Raw genomic sequence first — 14,967 nt, 5'->3', positions numbered from 1 at the left:
CCAGGATGTTGCCCGGTCTGGAGGGCATTAGCTATGAGGAAAGGTTGGATAAACTCGGATTGTTTTCACTGGAACGATGGAGGTGGAGGGGCGACATGATAGAGGTTTACAAAGTTATGAGTGGCATGGACAGAGTGGATAGTCAGAAGCTTTTTCCCAGGGTGGAAGAGTCAGTTACTAGGAGACATAGGTTTAAGGTGCGAGGGGCAAAGTTTAGAGGGGATGTGTGAGTCAAGTTCTTTACACAGAGGGTGGTGAGTGCCTGGAACTTGCTGCCGGGGGAGGTGGTGGAAGCAGGTACGATAGCGACGTTTAAGAGGCATCTTGACAAATACATGATTAGGATGGGAATAGAGAGATACGGACCCCGGAAGTGCGGAAGGTTTTAGTTTAGACAGGCATCATGATCGGCGCAGGCTTGGAGGGCCGAATGGCCTGTTCCTGTGCTGTACTGTTCTTTGTTCTTTCCCCTTCATCAGAATGCACCAGAACTATCTCCTCTCTAAAAGCAGTTCATTGTTTTGCCTGCCAATCTTTAATTACAATTTATCTGAGACAGGTCCAATCTCACCCCACTAAAATTGGCCCTCCTCCAATATAGTATTGTCAGGGTCCTGTGTTTTTTTTTCTCTCCTCGGAAATATTGCAGTGTGCCTTTAAGACTGTAAAAGATCAGTACATCTTTAAGGCAGAAAGTTCCGGAGGCTGAGTGAGCCAGAGTGCATTCTGGTTGCCGAGCAACAGTCACAGAGAGAGAAGACACAAGATTCAATGTTGCAGTTTTGACTTTTAAAATTAGCTGAGCAGCAGTCAGTTGAGAGCTCTGAGAAAGTTTAAACTGAAGGAAGGAAAGCTGTTATTTCTCTCTCAAAATTCTACAAAGCTTCAAGCCGAATTAATTCCACAAAAAATAAGAAAAAAGCTTTTTTCTTTCACAACAAATTATTGATATCTGCTGTGTTCATCGGGCCTTGGAAGACTGCAGGTGAATTTTGACTGTGATGTATTGGAAGATCATTCATCAGGAATGTAATTTGCAAAGACTGTATTTTTTTGGTCAGCTAATTTAAAACCGAGTACATGTATGCGAATACGGGAGTTAGATTTTTGAATAAGAAGTCATAAGATCTTTAGATATCGGCTTATCTTAAGCAGTGTTTAAGATTTTAGTTTTTTAAATAAATAGTTAATTTGTTGATATCTAAAGATACCTGGTTTGGTTCGCTTCATTCGGGGGTTACTAGATTGTTCAATTTGGCTGCTTTTTTCTTCGATTTGGAAAGCTTAAAGAAATAATGTGATAAACACAGGGAGAGAGGAAGTATTAATAGCAGTAGCATCCTTGAAAGTTGATTAATCACCAGGATCAGATGAAATGTACGCTAGGCTGTTAAAAGAAGCAAGAGAGGAAATAGCAGAAGGTCAGACCATCATTTTCCAGTCCTCACTGGATACAGGTGTGGTGCCGGGGGATCGGAAAACTGCTAACGCTGTATCTCTGTTTAAAAAGGGAGCGAGGGATAGACCGAATAATTACAGACCAGTCAGTCTAACCTCAGTAGTGGGAAAATTACTGGAATCTATTCTGAGAGACAGGATAAACTGTCACTTAGAAAGGCACAAGTTAATCAAGGATAGTCAGCATGGATTTGTCAAGGGAAGATCTTGTTTGACCAACTTGATTGAATTTTTTGAAGAAGTAACAAGGAAGATAGATCAGGGTAGTGTAGTTGATGTGGTCTACATGGATTTTAACAAGGCTTTTGACAAGGTCCCACATGGCAAACTGCTTAAAAAAAATAAAATCCCATGGGATCCAGGGAAATGCAACAAGGTGGATACAAAACTGGCTCAGTGGCAGGAAAGAAAGGGTAATTGTTGACGGCTGTTTTAGCAACTGGAGGGCTGTTTCCAGTGGCGTTCTGCAGGGCTCAGTACTGGGTCCCCTGCTTTTTGTGGTATATATTAATGATCTGGAAGTAAATGTAGGGGGCATGAGCAAGAAGTTTGCAGACACAAGATTGGCCGTGTGGTAGATAGTGAGCAGGATAGCTGTAGGTTGCAGGAAGATATTGATGGTCTGGTCAGATGGGCAGAAAAGTGACAAATGGAATTCAACCTGGAGAAATGTGAGGTGATGCATTTGGGGAGGTCAAACAAAGCAAAGGAATACATAATTAATGGGAAAATACTGAGAAGTGTAGAGGAAGTGAGGGACCTTGGAGTGAATGTTCACAGATCCCTGAAGGTAGCAGGACAGGTCGATAAGGTAGTTAAGAGGCATATGGAATCCTTTCCTTTATTAGCCAAGGTATAGAATATAAGAGCTGGGAGGTTATGCTGGAACTGTACAACTCACTGGTTAGGCCACAACCTGAGTACTGTGTGCAGTTCTGGTCATCTCATTACAGAAAGGATGTAATTGCACTAGAGAGGGTACAGAGGAGATTTACGAGGATGTTGCCAGGACTGGAAAAATGCAGCGATGAGGAAAGATTGGATAGGATGGGGTTGTTCTCCTTGGAACAGAGAAGGCTGAGGGGAGATGATTGAAATGTACAAAATTTTGAGGGGCCTGGATAGAGTAGAGGTGAAGGGCCTATCTACCTTAGCAGAGAGGTCAGTGTTGAGGGGGCATAGATTTAAAGTGATTGGTAGAACAATTAGAGGGGAAATGAGGAAAAACTTTTTCACCCAGAGGGTGGTGGGGGTCTGGAACTTACTGCCTGAAAGGGTAGTTGAGGCAGAGACCCTCAACTCATTCAAAAGGAGTGTGGATATGCACCTCAAGTGCCGAAATCTGCAGACCTACGGACCAAATGCTGGAAGGTGGGATTAGAATAGGTGGATTGTTTTTCAGCCGGCACCGACACGATGGGCCAAGTGGCCTCTTTCTGTGCCTTAAACTTTCTATGATTCTAAATACGATGCGACCTGTGGAGTGAAGGGACTGAATTAGTGCATTGCTCCCACCGCGATCAGAATTATATATATTGATTGGGGACTTTGTCCTGAACAGTCGTAATGTATTTTAATTGGAGGCTTGTACGCAGTCGTATCATCTTTTATTTAATTAGGCGGCTACCTACCATAAAACCAGCACCACCAGTTCCCATACCAGTGATTGAGGAACCATTTAGCAGGGTATTAGTCGACTGTGTAGGACCCTTGCCAAAAACAAAAGTGGGACATCCATTCATACTATCATGATATGGCTACTTGATTTCCAGAGGTCATTCCTTTGAAGACAATTACTGCTAGAGTAACAGTAGAAAAATTAACTCAATTCTTTACGAGATATGGATTACCACTTGCTTCTTGTCCTTTTCCATAGCTAACCTAAACTTTATTATACTATGATCACTGTTTTTTAAAAGTTCTCTGACTAGTAGTTGATCCACTTGACTCACCGCATTCCCCAGAACCAGATCCAGAAATGCCTCCTTCCTCATTGGGCTGGAAACATACTGATCTAGAAAATTCTCCTGAACGCACTTCAGAAACTCTTGCCCCTCTCTGCCTTTTACACTATTACTATCCCAGTCTATATTAGGATAACTGAAGACTCTATAGTTTCTTTTTATTTTTTGTGAGATGTCAGCATTGCTGGCTAGGCCAGAATTTGTTGCCCATCCCAACTACCCTTGAGAAGGTGGAAGTGAGTCGCCTTCTTGAACCGCTGCAGTCCACCTGGCGTAGATACAGCTAGAGTGTTGTCAGGAAAGGAGTTCCAGGTTTTTGATCCAGTGACAGTGAAGCAATGGCGACATGGACCCAAGTCAGGATGTGAGACTTGGAGGGGAACTTGAAGATTGCAGTATTCCTATGCGTCTGTTGCCCTTATCCTAGGTGGTAGAGGTCACAGGTTTGGAAGGTGCTGCCTGAGAAGACTTGGTGAGTTGCTGCAGTGCATCGTGTAAGTGGTACACACTGCTACCACTGTGCACGGGTGGTGGAGGGGGTGAATGTTTAAGGTGGCGGATGGGGTGCTGATCAAGCGGGCTGCCTTGCCCTGAATGGTGTCGAGCTTCTTGAGTGTTGTTAGAACTGCACTTATCCAGCCATGTGGAGAGTATTCCATCATACTCCTGACTTGTGCTTTGTAGATGGTGGACAGGCTTTGGGGAGTTAGGAGGTGAGTTACTCGCCATAGCATTCCCAGCCTCTGACATGCTCTTGTCGCCACAGTGTTTATTTAGTTGGTCCAGTTCAGTTTCTGGTCAATGGTAATGGTATTGATAGTGGGGAATTCAGCGATGGTAATGCCATTCAATGTAAAGGGGAGATTGTTCGATTCTCTTTTGTTGGAGATGGTCATTGCCTGTCACTTGTGTGGCACGAATGTTACTTGCCACTCATCAGCCCAAGCCTGAACGTTGTCCAGGTCTTGCTGCATCTGTATCTCAGCAGTTGTGAATGATACTGAACGCAGCAATCATCAAACATCCCTATTTCTCAGCTTATGACGGAGGGAAGGTCATTGATGAAGCAGCTGAAGATGGTTGGTCCCAGGACACTACCCTGAGGAACTCCTGTAGCAATGTCCTGGGGCTTAGATGTTTGGCCTCCAACAACCACAATCACCTTCACTTGTGCTAGGTATGAAGCCAACCAGTGGAGAGTTTTCCCCTGATTCCCATTGCATTCAATTTTGCTCAGGCTCCTTAATGCCACACTCGGTCAAATGCTGCCTTGATGTCAAGGGCAGTCCCTCTCACCTCACTTCTTGATTTCAGCCCTTTCATCCACGTTTGGACCAATGCTGTGATGAGGTCTGGAGCAGAGTGCCTTAGCAGAACCCAGACTAAGCACTGGTGAGCTGGTTATTGCTGTGTAAGTGCCGCTTGATAGCATTGTCGACAACACCTTCCATCACTTTGCTGATGGTTGAGAGTAAGCTGATGGTGCGGAAATTGGCTAGGTTAGATTTGTCCAGCTTTTTGTGGACAGTCCATACCCGGGCAAATTTCCACATTGTTGAGTCGATGCTGGAACAGTTTGGATAGGGGCACGGCTAGTTCTGGAGCACAAGTCGTCAGTACTATTGCCGGAATGTTGTCAGGGCCTATAGCCTTTGCAGTATCCAATGCCTTCAGCCATTTCTTGATATCATGTGAAATGAATCAAATTAACTGAAGACTGGCATCTGTGATACTGGGGACCTCAGGAGGAGGCCAAGACAGATCATTCACTTGGCATTTCTGGCTGAAGCTGGTTGCAAATGCTTCAGCATCGGCTTTTGCACTGATGTGCTGGGCACCCCCATCATTGAGGTTGGGGATATTTGTGAAGCTTCCTCCTCCTATTAGTTGTCGGGCGGCACAGTGGTTAGCACCGCAGCCTCACAGCTCCAGGGACCCGGGTTCGATTCTGGGTACTGCCTGTGCGGAGTTTGCAAGTTCTCCCTGTGTCTGCGTGGGTTTTTGCCGGGTGCTCCGGTTTCCTCCCACATCCAAAAGACTTGCAGGTGATAGGTAAATTGGCCGTTGTAAATTGCCCCTAGTATAGGTAGGTGATAGGGAATATGGGATTACTGTCGGGTTAGTATAAATGGGTGGTTGTTGGTCGGCACAGACTCGGTGGGTCGAAGGGCCTGTTTCAGTGCTGTATCTCTAAATAAATAAAAATAAATAAATTGTCTACCACCATTCATGACTGGATGTGGCAGGACTACAGAGCTTAGATCTGATCCATTGGTTGTGGGATCGCTTAGCCCTGTCTATCGCATGCTGCGTCCGCTGTTTGGCACGCAAGCAGTCCTGTATCGTAGCTTCACTGGGTTGACACGTCATTTTGAGGTATGCCTGGGGCTGTTCCTGGTATGCCCTCCTGCACTCTTCATTGAACCAGAGTTGGTCCCCTGGCTTGATGGCAATGGTAGAGTGGGGGATATGCCGGGGCATGAGGTTACAGATTGTGGTTGAATACAATTCTGCTGCTGCTGATGGCACAGGACCTCATGGATGCCCGGTCTTGAGCTGTTAGATCTGTTTGAAATCTATCCCATTTTGCATGGTGGTAGTGCCATACAACGTGCTCGAGGGTATCCTTGATGTAAATACAGACTTTGTCTCCACAAGGACTGTGCGGTGGTTATTCCCCTGCCTCAGCTCATCTGGTGCTGAATCCCTCATCCATGCCTTTGTTATCTTTAGAGGTGACTGTTCCAATGCACTCATAGCTGGCCTCCCATGTTCTACTCTTTGTAAAGTTGGGGTCATCCAAAGCTCTGCTGTCCAAGCCCTTACTCTCACCAAGTCCCGTTCACCCAACTCCCCTGCAAGTTCCCCTCCAAGGCATACACTATCCTGACTTAGACACATAATCGTTGTTTCTTCATCGTCACTGGGTCAAAATCCTGGAACTCCATTCCTAACAGTATTGCGGGTGTACCTACACCATAAGGACTGCAGCAGTACAAGATGGAGCTCACCGCCACTTTCTCAAGGTTATAAGGGATGGGAAACAAAATGCTAGCCTTGCCAGTGACACCCACATTTTCTGCCAAGTGTATGAAGTACTGAGCGCTTTCCCATCATTGAGTGCTGCTGATACCTTCACCACTCTCTTAGGCACATTTAACTCCTATGGATCACTATAGTTGCTCAGTCCGCTGTACGACATTGAAGTGTCAACATAGAGTATAGAGCAGAGCCTGGAGGTGCTGGCCCTGTGTTTCTTCTAATAGTGCTGTGGGATTATGTACATCCACCTGAATGGATATGTGGGGCGTCAGTTTAACATCTCATCTGAAAGACAGTGCAGTGCTCCCTCAGTACTGTACTGGAGTATCAGTCTGGATTCTGTGTTCAAAGTGGATTCAAATCAATAACCTCTGCCTCAGAGGCAAGAGGGGTACCACTGAGCCACACTTCTTAAAGTGTTATTGCTTCTTTATCATTAGGCTTTTTTTTTTACAAGCACTTGGGAGCAGATTTTACATACTATAGTTATGTGCCACCATTTATATCATATTCATATGTTCAAAATAAACATTTCACACCTTTTAATTCTTAGCACTTCCTCATCAACTTTGTTTATTTCAACTATTGTTTGCAATTTATCTTTCGTCTCTTCTTCTGCTCTAAAAGAATATATTGAAATGTTAACATCAGTTATATAGGATCTTACAGAATCATACATACAGCAAAGGAGGAAGTCATTCTATCATACCGGTGAAGGAGCTGCCCAATTAGTCCCACTCCCCATACTGTGATGGATAAAAGGAAAATTTTAGTTAAGCTAAAGGAGCAAAATGCCAGGTCCAAAAGGGGTGCATCATAGGATTCTGAGGTCAGTGAGGGAGGAAATGGTAGAAAGCCCCAGAAATGACATGTCAGGTTCTATTGTGTGTGGATGTGAGTTGGAGGAGTGGAGAATGGTCATATCAGTATCCATTTATAAAAAGAGAGAGCTAATCCAGGTAATTACAGACTTGCTAGCTTTAATATCTGTGATAGGGAAAAGTTTAGTCTTTAAAGATGAAATTACCACTTATCTAGAAAAAGATAACAGAGTGAGAAATACCCAGCATGAATTCTGAAAAGGACTATAGTGCTCGACAAACCTGACAGCATTCTTTAAGGGGATAGCAGATGAAGCAGATGGGGGAATGCAGTGGATGTAATGTACAATGACTTTTGAAGAGTCTTTGGCAAGGTACCACACGGGAGATCAGTGGAGAAGATTAAGGGGAATGGAATTAAGGGGAGGATAGCAAACTGGGTTAGAAAGGAAAAAACAGAGTGTACACGTTAAGGACAGTTTTTCAGAGTCCTTGGAATGGTGTCAGAAAGGATTCAACTCTCTTCTGTTCACTGTATGGATCAATGATTTGGATATAGGCTGAAATTTGCAGATGTTACCAAACAGGAATGGCAATTAATTCCTTAAAAGACCAAAGAGAACTGCAAAGAGATATTAAGAAGGGGGAATGGGCTAAATAGGGGCAACCAGCATTCAATATCAGTGTGAGGTGATTGTTTAAAAAAAAACAGTAATTATAACCCAAAGGTAAGTTGGCTTGATGCTATGGAACAGCAGAGGGATTTAGGAAGTACAGGTTCACATGGCATTAAAGGCAGCACCTCCAATTGACAAGGTTCAAACAACTGGTAACATTCTAGGTTTTAGCACAAGACATATAGAACACAATGATGAGCCCTACACAAAATCTAGTAAGACCTCAGTTAGGGTACAGTGCTTACAAATATGAAAGTGTTTTGAAAACTGAAAAGGTGGGACAGGGTAGACAGAAGCAGATTATTTCCAGGATTTGAAGGAGCCTTAGACACAAAATAAAATGCAAGCGATTTAGAACAGATAGCAGGAGGAAATTCCCAACACGGAGCTGTGAAGCAGTGGAATTCACTTCCAGGGTTAGTCCAGACAGACTCCCTCTCTCGCTCCATTCATCCCAACACTGTTCCTCTCCCTCTCCATTCATTCCAACACTCTTCCTCCACATTCATCCTGACACTCTCCCACTCCCTCCAAATTCATTCCAACACTCTCCCTCTGCCTCCACCTTCATCCCTACACTCTCCCTATCCCTCCCTATTTATCCTGATACCCTCTGTGCCTCCAAATTCATCCCAAGACACTCCCTCTGTATCACCATTCATCCCAACACTCTCCCTTTCCCTCCCACGCTGAGGGGAGGGGCTGAGGAGGCACCGGGATGAGGTGAGCAGACAGTACCCTTTAAGAAACGGACTGATATCACAACGAAAAGGGAATGTGAGAGCCACCACAAAAAAAAAAGGCAGAGAGAGAAAGTAAAGGTCTCAGAGACTAAAACAGCAACACAAAAAGAATGAGTGGAGGATTGGCTGACAACTACAGGCTTAATGACGTGTGCTACGCTGCAAAGTGCTATCAGTTTAAAGTCATGTACATTCCTATTTGGTCAATTATACCACAACAGAACAAATTATTTCTTTAAAATTACTCGATTCAATAAATGACTAGCACTCTTAAAATACCGTTGCATTGCTTTTGTTCTCCTACTCTGACTTTCCGTCATTAAATCTTCAACGGCGATTTTATTTTGCAGGAGTTGCTTTTCATCGTCAATCAGCTGTTGCTGCTTTTCGTGGGCTGTTTGCTCCAAGGCTGCTATCGATTTTTCTTTCACTCCTAGTGTATACTGCAGGTAACCAACAGAGTTTGAATTAGAGCTTTAATTAGACAGACAGCATACCGTGCCATTGTCTGGATAAACTAATCAGACCTGATCATTTGAAAATGAAAAACACAATATGTCTACTTGACACTTGAGTGGAACTGTAATCTCATTATTTCAGTACTATTTACAGCATCTTTCATACATGTACATTTCTGCGTCATACTTTCACTAATTGGCTCAAATTTCATAAACAAGCAAAAAATCACTGATTTGACAACAAGCCAATTAAAGGTTCTCAGGTCTGGGCTGTATGGGAGTGGATACTGTACCCTAGTGCTTATGGAACTGGACCAGAAACTCAGAGGTCGCAAATTCAAATCTTACCATGCAGAGTTGGGAAACTAAATTCATCAATAATTTGTGGGCGAGCACCAGTTGGAGGCTGTCAGATTGCAGTTAAAAACCCTACTGGTTTATTAATGTCCTTCAGGGAAGGAAATCTGTCATCCATACCTGTACAGGGCCGGCAGGTGATTCCAGTTCACTAGACTGTGTTTGACTATTAATAATTTTGGGACTACCAGGTAAAGGCAATAAATGCATGTCTCTCCAGTTTTACTCAAGGACAAATATATTTTTTTTAAAAAAGGACTGGCAAGGACAAACTAGCAACAACCACTGATGGTGCCAACTGACACTACCCTACAAAAACTTTTTTGTCTGTTTCGCTGCTGAGGATTTACTACTGGAAATAACTTCTGTACATGATTAAACACATAAAACACAAACATACAAGTACAGAATTATACTGTTCAACGCTCTTTGGGGGAAACACCTCCACTGAACTTTGTCAGAAGCCTGCGCCAGTGCAAGAATCCAGTCTCAAACTCATGGGGTTTCGCAAACCACTCACACTCCACTGGAGAGACTCAACCAGGCAGCTAGCCTTGGCTCCTAGGACATGCTTGTGCCAGCAACCCTCGAATAGATATGTTTATAGATTGACAGCCAGTCTGGCTATTCATGAAACAGACCAGGACTTGCTGTTTTTAAGCCCTGCCCAATAGAGAAGGGCTGGCAACAAAAGACCCTCAGAATGAATCCAATACTAGAATCAGCCAAGGCCATTTGAACTTGTTTTTATTCATAAGTAGAATTTTAAAAACCCATAAAGCATGACATTTGAATTGGCATCTTAGGTCATTTGCAGAGGAACTCTGAATAAGTCACTACATTCACATGGTTATTTGGTAATTGCAGCACATTACAATTGTGAAGTCAAATTTTGTACTTTAACATATATATGCATAATTTATTTTCTGGGAGTACAGAGAAGCGGGTGTCGAGTGATGACAGGAGCAGGAGTGGACAGTTTCAGTGCCTAGCACTATTCAGAGGGGGAGAGAGGGTCCTGTGATCAGAGACCATCATGGAGAGGAATTCTTGGAGCACTGGGCTAAGGGAGAGGAATAACTTAGTAGCTTTGGCAGCATTGCAGGATCAAGGAAGTTGAGGGAGGGTGATTGGGGGGTGGGGGGAAGATCTCAGGAAACGAGAACCAGAGCATCGGTGAGATTCTGGTAGCCTCGAGGGCTAAGGTGATCCAGGAGAATGAGGCCTTCAATGGCCTTTCAGATCATCGCAAAAAGCAAGGAGGTTCCTTTATAAAATCACTGGACAGGCCAATTCTCAGTACCACACTTTAGGAAAGATGTCAAAGCCTGATAGATGTCATTCACTAGAATGGTTCCAGGGATGAGGGACTTCAGTTATGTGGAGAGACTGGAGAAACTGGGCAAAAGCAAAATGCTGCAGATGCTGCAAATCTGAAATAATAACAGAAAATGCTAGAACCACTCAGCAGGTTCCGATGACAGATCATTGATCTGAAATATTCACTGTTTCTTTCTCTGCAGATGCTGCCTGACCTGCTGAGTGGCACTAGAAATTCTTGTTTTATTATTAGAGAAGCTGGGATTGTTCTCCTTAGAGCAGAAAAGGTTAAGGGGAGATTTACTAGAGGCGTTCATAATTATGAAGGGTTTTGATAGCGGACAGAGAGAAACTGTTTCCAGTGGCAGGAATATTTGCAACCAGAGGACACTGACATAAGGGGCTGAATTTTACAAGCCCCTCAACATCGTGGGTCGTGGCGGGGGAGGGGGGGGCCGTAAAATTCTGCAGGGAGAGGCCCATCTCGACCCCCGATGTTGAGAAGGGTCCGCTGCATATTACCAGCGGTGAGGGGATCTCGGTGCGGCCACCCTGCTGCTTGGCAGCGGGGCCTTCATCTACATATTCAAATGAGCCTAAATTAGATGCAAATTCACTTACCTGCTGACAGCAGCCGTCCCATGCTGATTTTACGTCCGCTGTTCGTCCCTCACACGCCTTCAAAACTCCATATGGAGTTCCGAGGTGAGAACCCGGTGGGGAGGGGGGAGGAATAAAATTTTCAGGGCAGGAGGGGTGCGGGAGTGAGGAAAACACTTTTGATTGAATGTGGGGGTGGTGGGAAAGGGTTGAAGGACAAAAGTTAGAAGGTTGTGGGGGGGGAGGGGGGGGAGGGTGGGAGGGCGGGATTAAGGTCAAGTAGGGAAAAAGGCATCTTTTGGTTATCTCGGGCTATGAAATTACCATTGGGGGGGTGGTTGGGGAAGGGCCTCCATATCATTATTATTTGCAAGCAAAAAATAAATGCTTACTTTACCTTTAAAAATTAAAATTACATCTCAGAGCTTAAAGCCCTTTAATAGTGGCACCAGCGCCTGCACGGTGGCACCGGACACGGTTGTCGGGGACACGACGGCCACCACCTCTACGTCATCGGGGGCAGCCACTCTGACCCCTCTATTTAAATCAGCCGCTGCAGGTAATATCGCTGTGTGGCGGCACTTCCATGTCGGAAGGCCGCCGCGCTCTCAGTGTGCAGCCACGGAGCGTGGCACACTACTAAAATCCAGCCCAACTGGAAAAGAATGCTGGTTGTTATGGCCACATGGCGAGGGGTTTGGGTGTTTCCCACTGTTCAACTCCCACCTGACCACAGCAAGTGTGTTTCATTATTGGGGTTTAACCCCTTTGTGTTTTATTTGTCAAATAAAAGGACAGTGACAGGTTTTCTTGTAGGTTTAAAACAGAAAAATCAATTATTTATTAATCAGTACGCCTTATCCCAAAATTATCACAACCGCATCCACTCACTCATTCATTCGCATGCACACACACACACATGGGGAGACAGATAGAAAGGACAAGGGGTAAATGAGTTTAAGGGGAGTGGGTTTTGGGGGTCACGGTAAACTTGTTGAATTCTCTTGGAAGTCAAGTTCTTGTTGGTTGCAGGCCTGAGGTGTTTGTAGATTTCTCCTTGGTTTAAAGTTCAGTTGAAGGCAGAGGATCACTTCCAGTTTACTGCTGTGTAAAGTGTAGATGTAAAATTCTACAGCAGGGTGTGTCCCTTCTGGCTGCTGGATGTTCTCCCAGCACCTTAGCTGGAAAAGCTTCTTGGATGCTGCTTTCTGGCTGTCTCTCTCTTTCTAGGCTGCCTGTTCAGGTGAAGATATGTTACATCTCGCCTCTGCGGGAAGACAGGTATTTTCTTCCCTGTAGTGATTGACAATGGCCTAGGATGTGGCTACTTCACACCTTCTTTGTTTCAGAAGAATCCATTCGATTCAAAAGTGTCTCTTGATAGGCTCAGGATGAGAATAATCCAGTTCTGAAGTTTCCACTTCACACCTTCTTTGTTTCAGAAGAACCCATTCAATACGGGAATATTTCAAGATGGGCGTAGGATGGGTGCAATTGACACCTCTTAGCTTTTAAGATATTCCTTTGTAGCTATCAGACTGTTTGAAGATACAGAGGTAAAATCTTTATCCTTCTGCAGCCATTTTAGAGCACATTGTTCACTTTTTAAAAGAAAGATCCATTTTTAAAAGACAAAGTCAGTTTTTACAACTCTTCAGTTTTAGTCCATAAAATTTTCATTGTCGCGCTTCTTGTACACATGACAAGGTGGAGAAATGTTTTTACAGAGTGAATTATGATGATCTGGAATGCACTACCTGAAAGGGGGTGGAAGCAGATTCAGTAGTAACTTTAAAAAGGGAATTGGATAAATATATGAAAACGAGAGGTGGAGTGCTTCTAACTGAACCGGTGTTTGAAAGAGCCAAAACAAACACCTTGGTCAGATGGCCTTCTTCTGCACTGTCTGATTCGATAGGTGGAATCTTAACTTTAAAAATATTCATTGGTCAGGACCATTTCCAGGTCTCAATCCTGCACTTGCTCACAGTGCACCCACCACTGCAATCGCCTGGGAGGCACACTCCTAATTGGCTGCTACCCAGTTAAGGATAACAGGGAATTTTCTGAGGCTGCAGGTCCAATCATAGGGCTTGCAGCTTTAGAAGGACAGCAATCCCACTGGCAGAGGTGGGCGCTGCTTCTGTAAGTGGGGAACTGTGAGGGTGCCTCTATCTTGAGGTGCCTTCTGAAAACGTCGCAGTGTTTTAAAAATAAACTGTGCCTACAGCTGCCAGGCTACCTCTAAGGAGGTCAAACTGCTTGACAGGATGGCCCTCTGCCACATCTGTGGCCTGCTGATCCCTGTGGCTCCGGTCGGGAGGGGGGCGGGGGGGAGGCTGTAAGTATGTAAGTGTAGGAGGACTTGCGGGCCTGGCCAGCCAGCGTCAAGCCATTTCCGGGCATCCCTGCCGGGCTTTGGCCTCAGCAAGGGGCCCATCTGCCATCGGGAAGATCGATCAGAGGCAGGAACCCCTTGGCTCACATATCCGCTGGCCCCCTGTCCTACCTTCCTCACGGTCCTGCGGTCAAAGCTGCCATGGCGGGACCAGTAAGATTCCACCCTATGAATCTCCAAGCAGGTGCCTCCCTTCACTGTGTTCCCACCTGTTAGCTTGTGAGGTAAAAGCTGAGCAGTTTATACTAGAAAAGTAGTTATTAAGATTTAAAGTACGTAATTGCCTGAAACAAAGCTCTGAGAGTTTAAAATCCTCACAGGGCCTCTCAGCTTCAACTCGGAGAAACCAACTGATACCTGCTCTTTTGTTCTAAAAATCGCACTGACACAAAGTGCATATATGTGCTGGCTAAATCTGTTCACCTGTTCTGGGGGAAATATCTAGACAAAGCTTAGGTTTTTGAGATAATCTAAGTCTTGAAGTAAAAAGTTTACCCAAGAAATTAAAATATCAGTGAAAAAACTTATTGCTGCAAAATATGTAATCTTTAGATGCTCTTATTTTGTGCGAAACTTTTTCAGTTACTGAAAAAGTCAGAATTTTTGCAAAAAGCATTTTGTATAATTTGATTAGCTCACCTTTTTTTCTTTAACGTTTTTATAATTATTGATAGAATCAGAAATTGCATTATAATTTTCCTTTCAATTCTTTAACCCTTCAGTTCTGATTTGCTTCCGTTTTATTTTGAACCAATCAGGAAATTGTTATAGTGAAAGTGTGACAACAGGAAGCACATGCAAGACACAAGACTTTTTAATACATCATATATACATGAAATTAGCAACATGGGTATAAAAAAGGCTCTACTTGTGATGAGGAAGCAGATACAACAGGTGTCTCCCATCCTGAAAAGATGGTCTACTCACTCAAAATGGCATTTTTTTTCCTAAACAAAAAGAAAAATCAAAAGGGTTAAAAAATTTTAAAATAAAACCCAACCATGCAGTGCCTACTGGGAACAGAAAGCACCTAGGAAATCAGCAGATGCCTCACAAAGGTCCTCAAGGTTACTGGGCTGCAAAGCACCCCACAATGAAAGGGTCCCATTGCAAAATAGGCAAGTGCAAT

General features: G+C 44.2%; 1 protein-coding gene across 2 annotated transcripts in view; it reads right to left on the bottom strand.

Annotated features, from left to right (window-relative positions):
- The window catches only part of LOC137384629 (coiled-coil domain-containing protein 38-like), a 136,358-nt gene that overhangs the window by 59,850 nt on the left and 61,541 nt on the right, over positions 1 to 14,967 (bottom strand). For both annotated transcript variants that reach the window (XM_068058776.1, XM_068058777.1), the window contains exon 7: positions 8,985 to 9,148. In XM_068058776.1, coding sequence (XP_067914877.1) covers positions 8,985 to 9,148 — 164 coding nt within the window. The remainder of the gene's footprint in view (positions 1 to 8,984; positions 9,149 to 14,967) is intronic.

This window comes from Heterodontus francisci, chromosome 27, assembly GCF_036365525.1.
Source record: "Heterodontus francisci isolate sHetFra1 chromosome 27, sHetFra1.hap1, whole genome shotgun sequence".
Taxonomy (NCBI): Eukaryota; Metazoa; Chordata; class Chondrichthyes; order Heterodontiformes; family Heterodontidae; genus Heterodontus; species Heterodontus francisci.
This window is presented reverse-complemented; position numbering and strand designations above follow the sequence as displayed.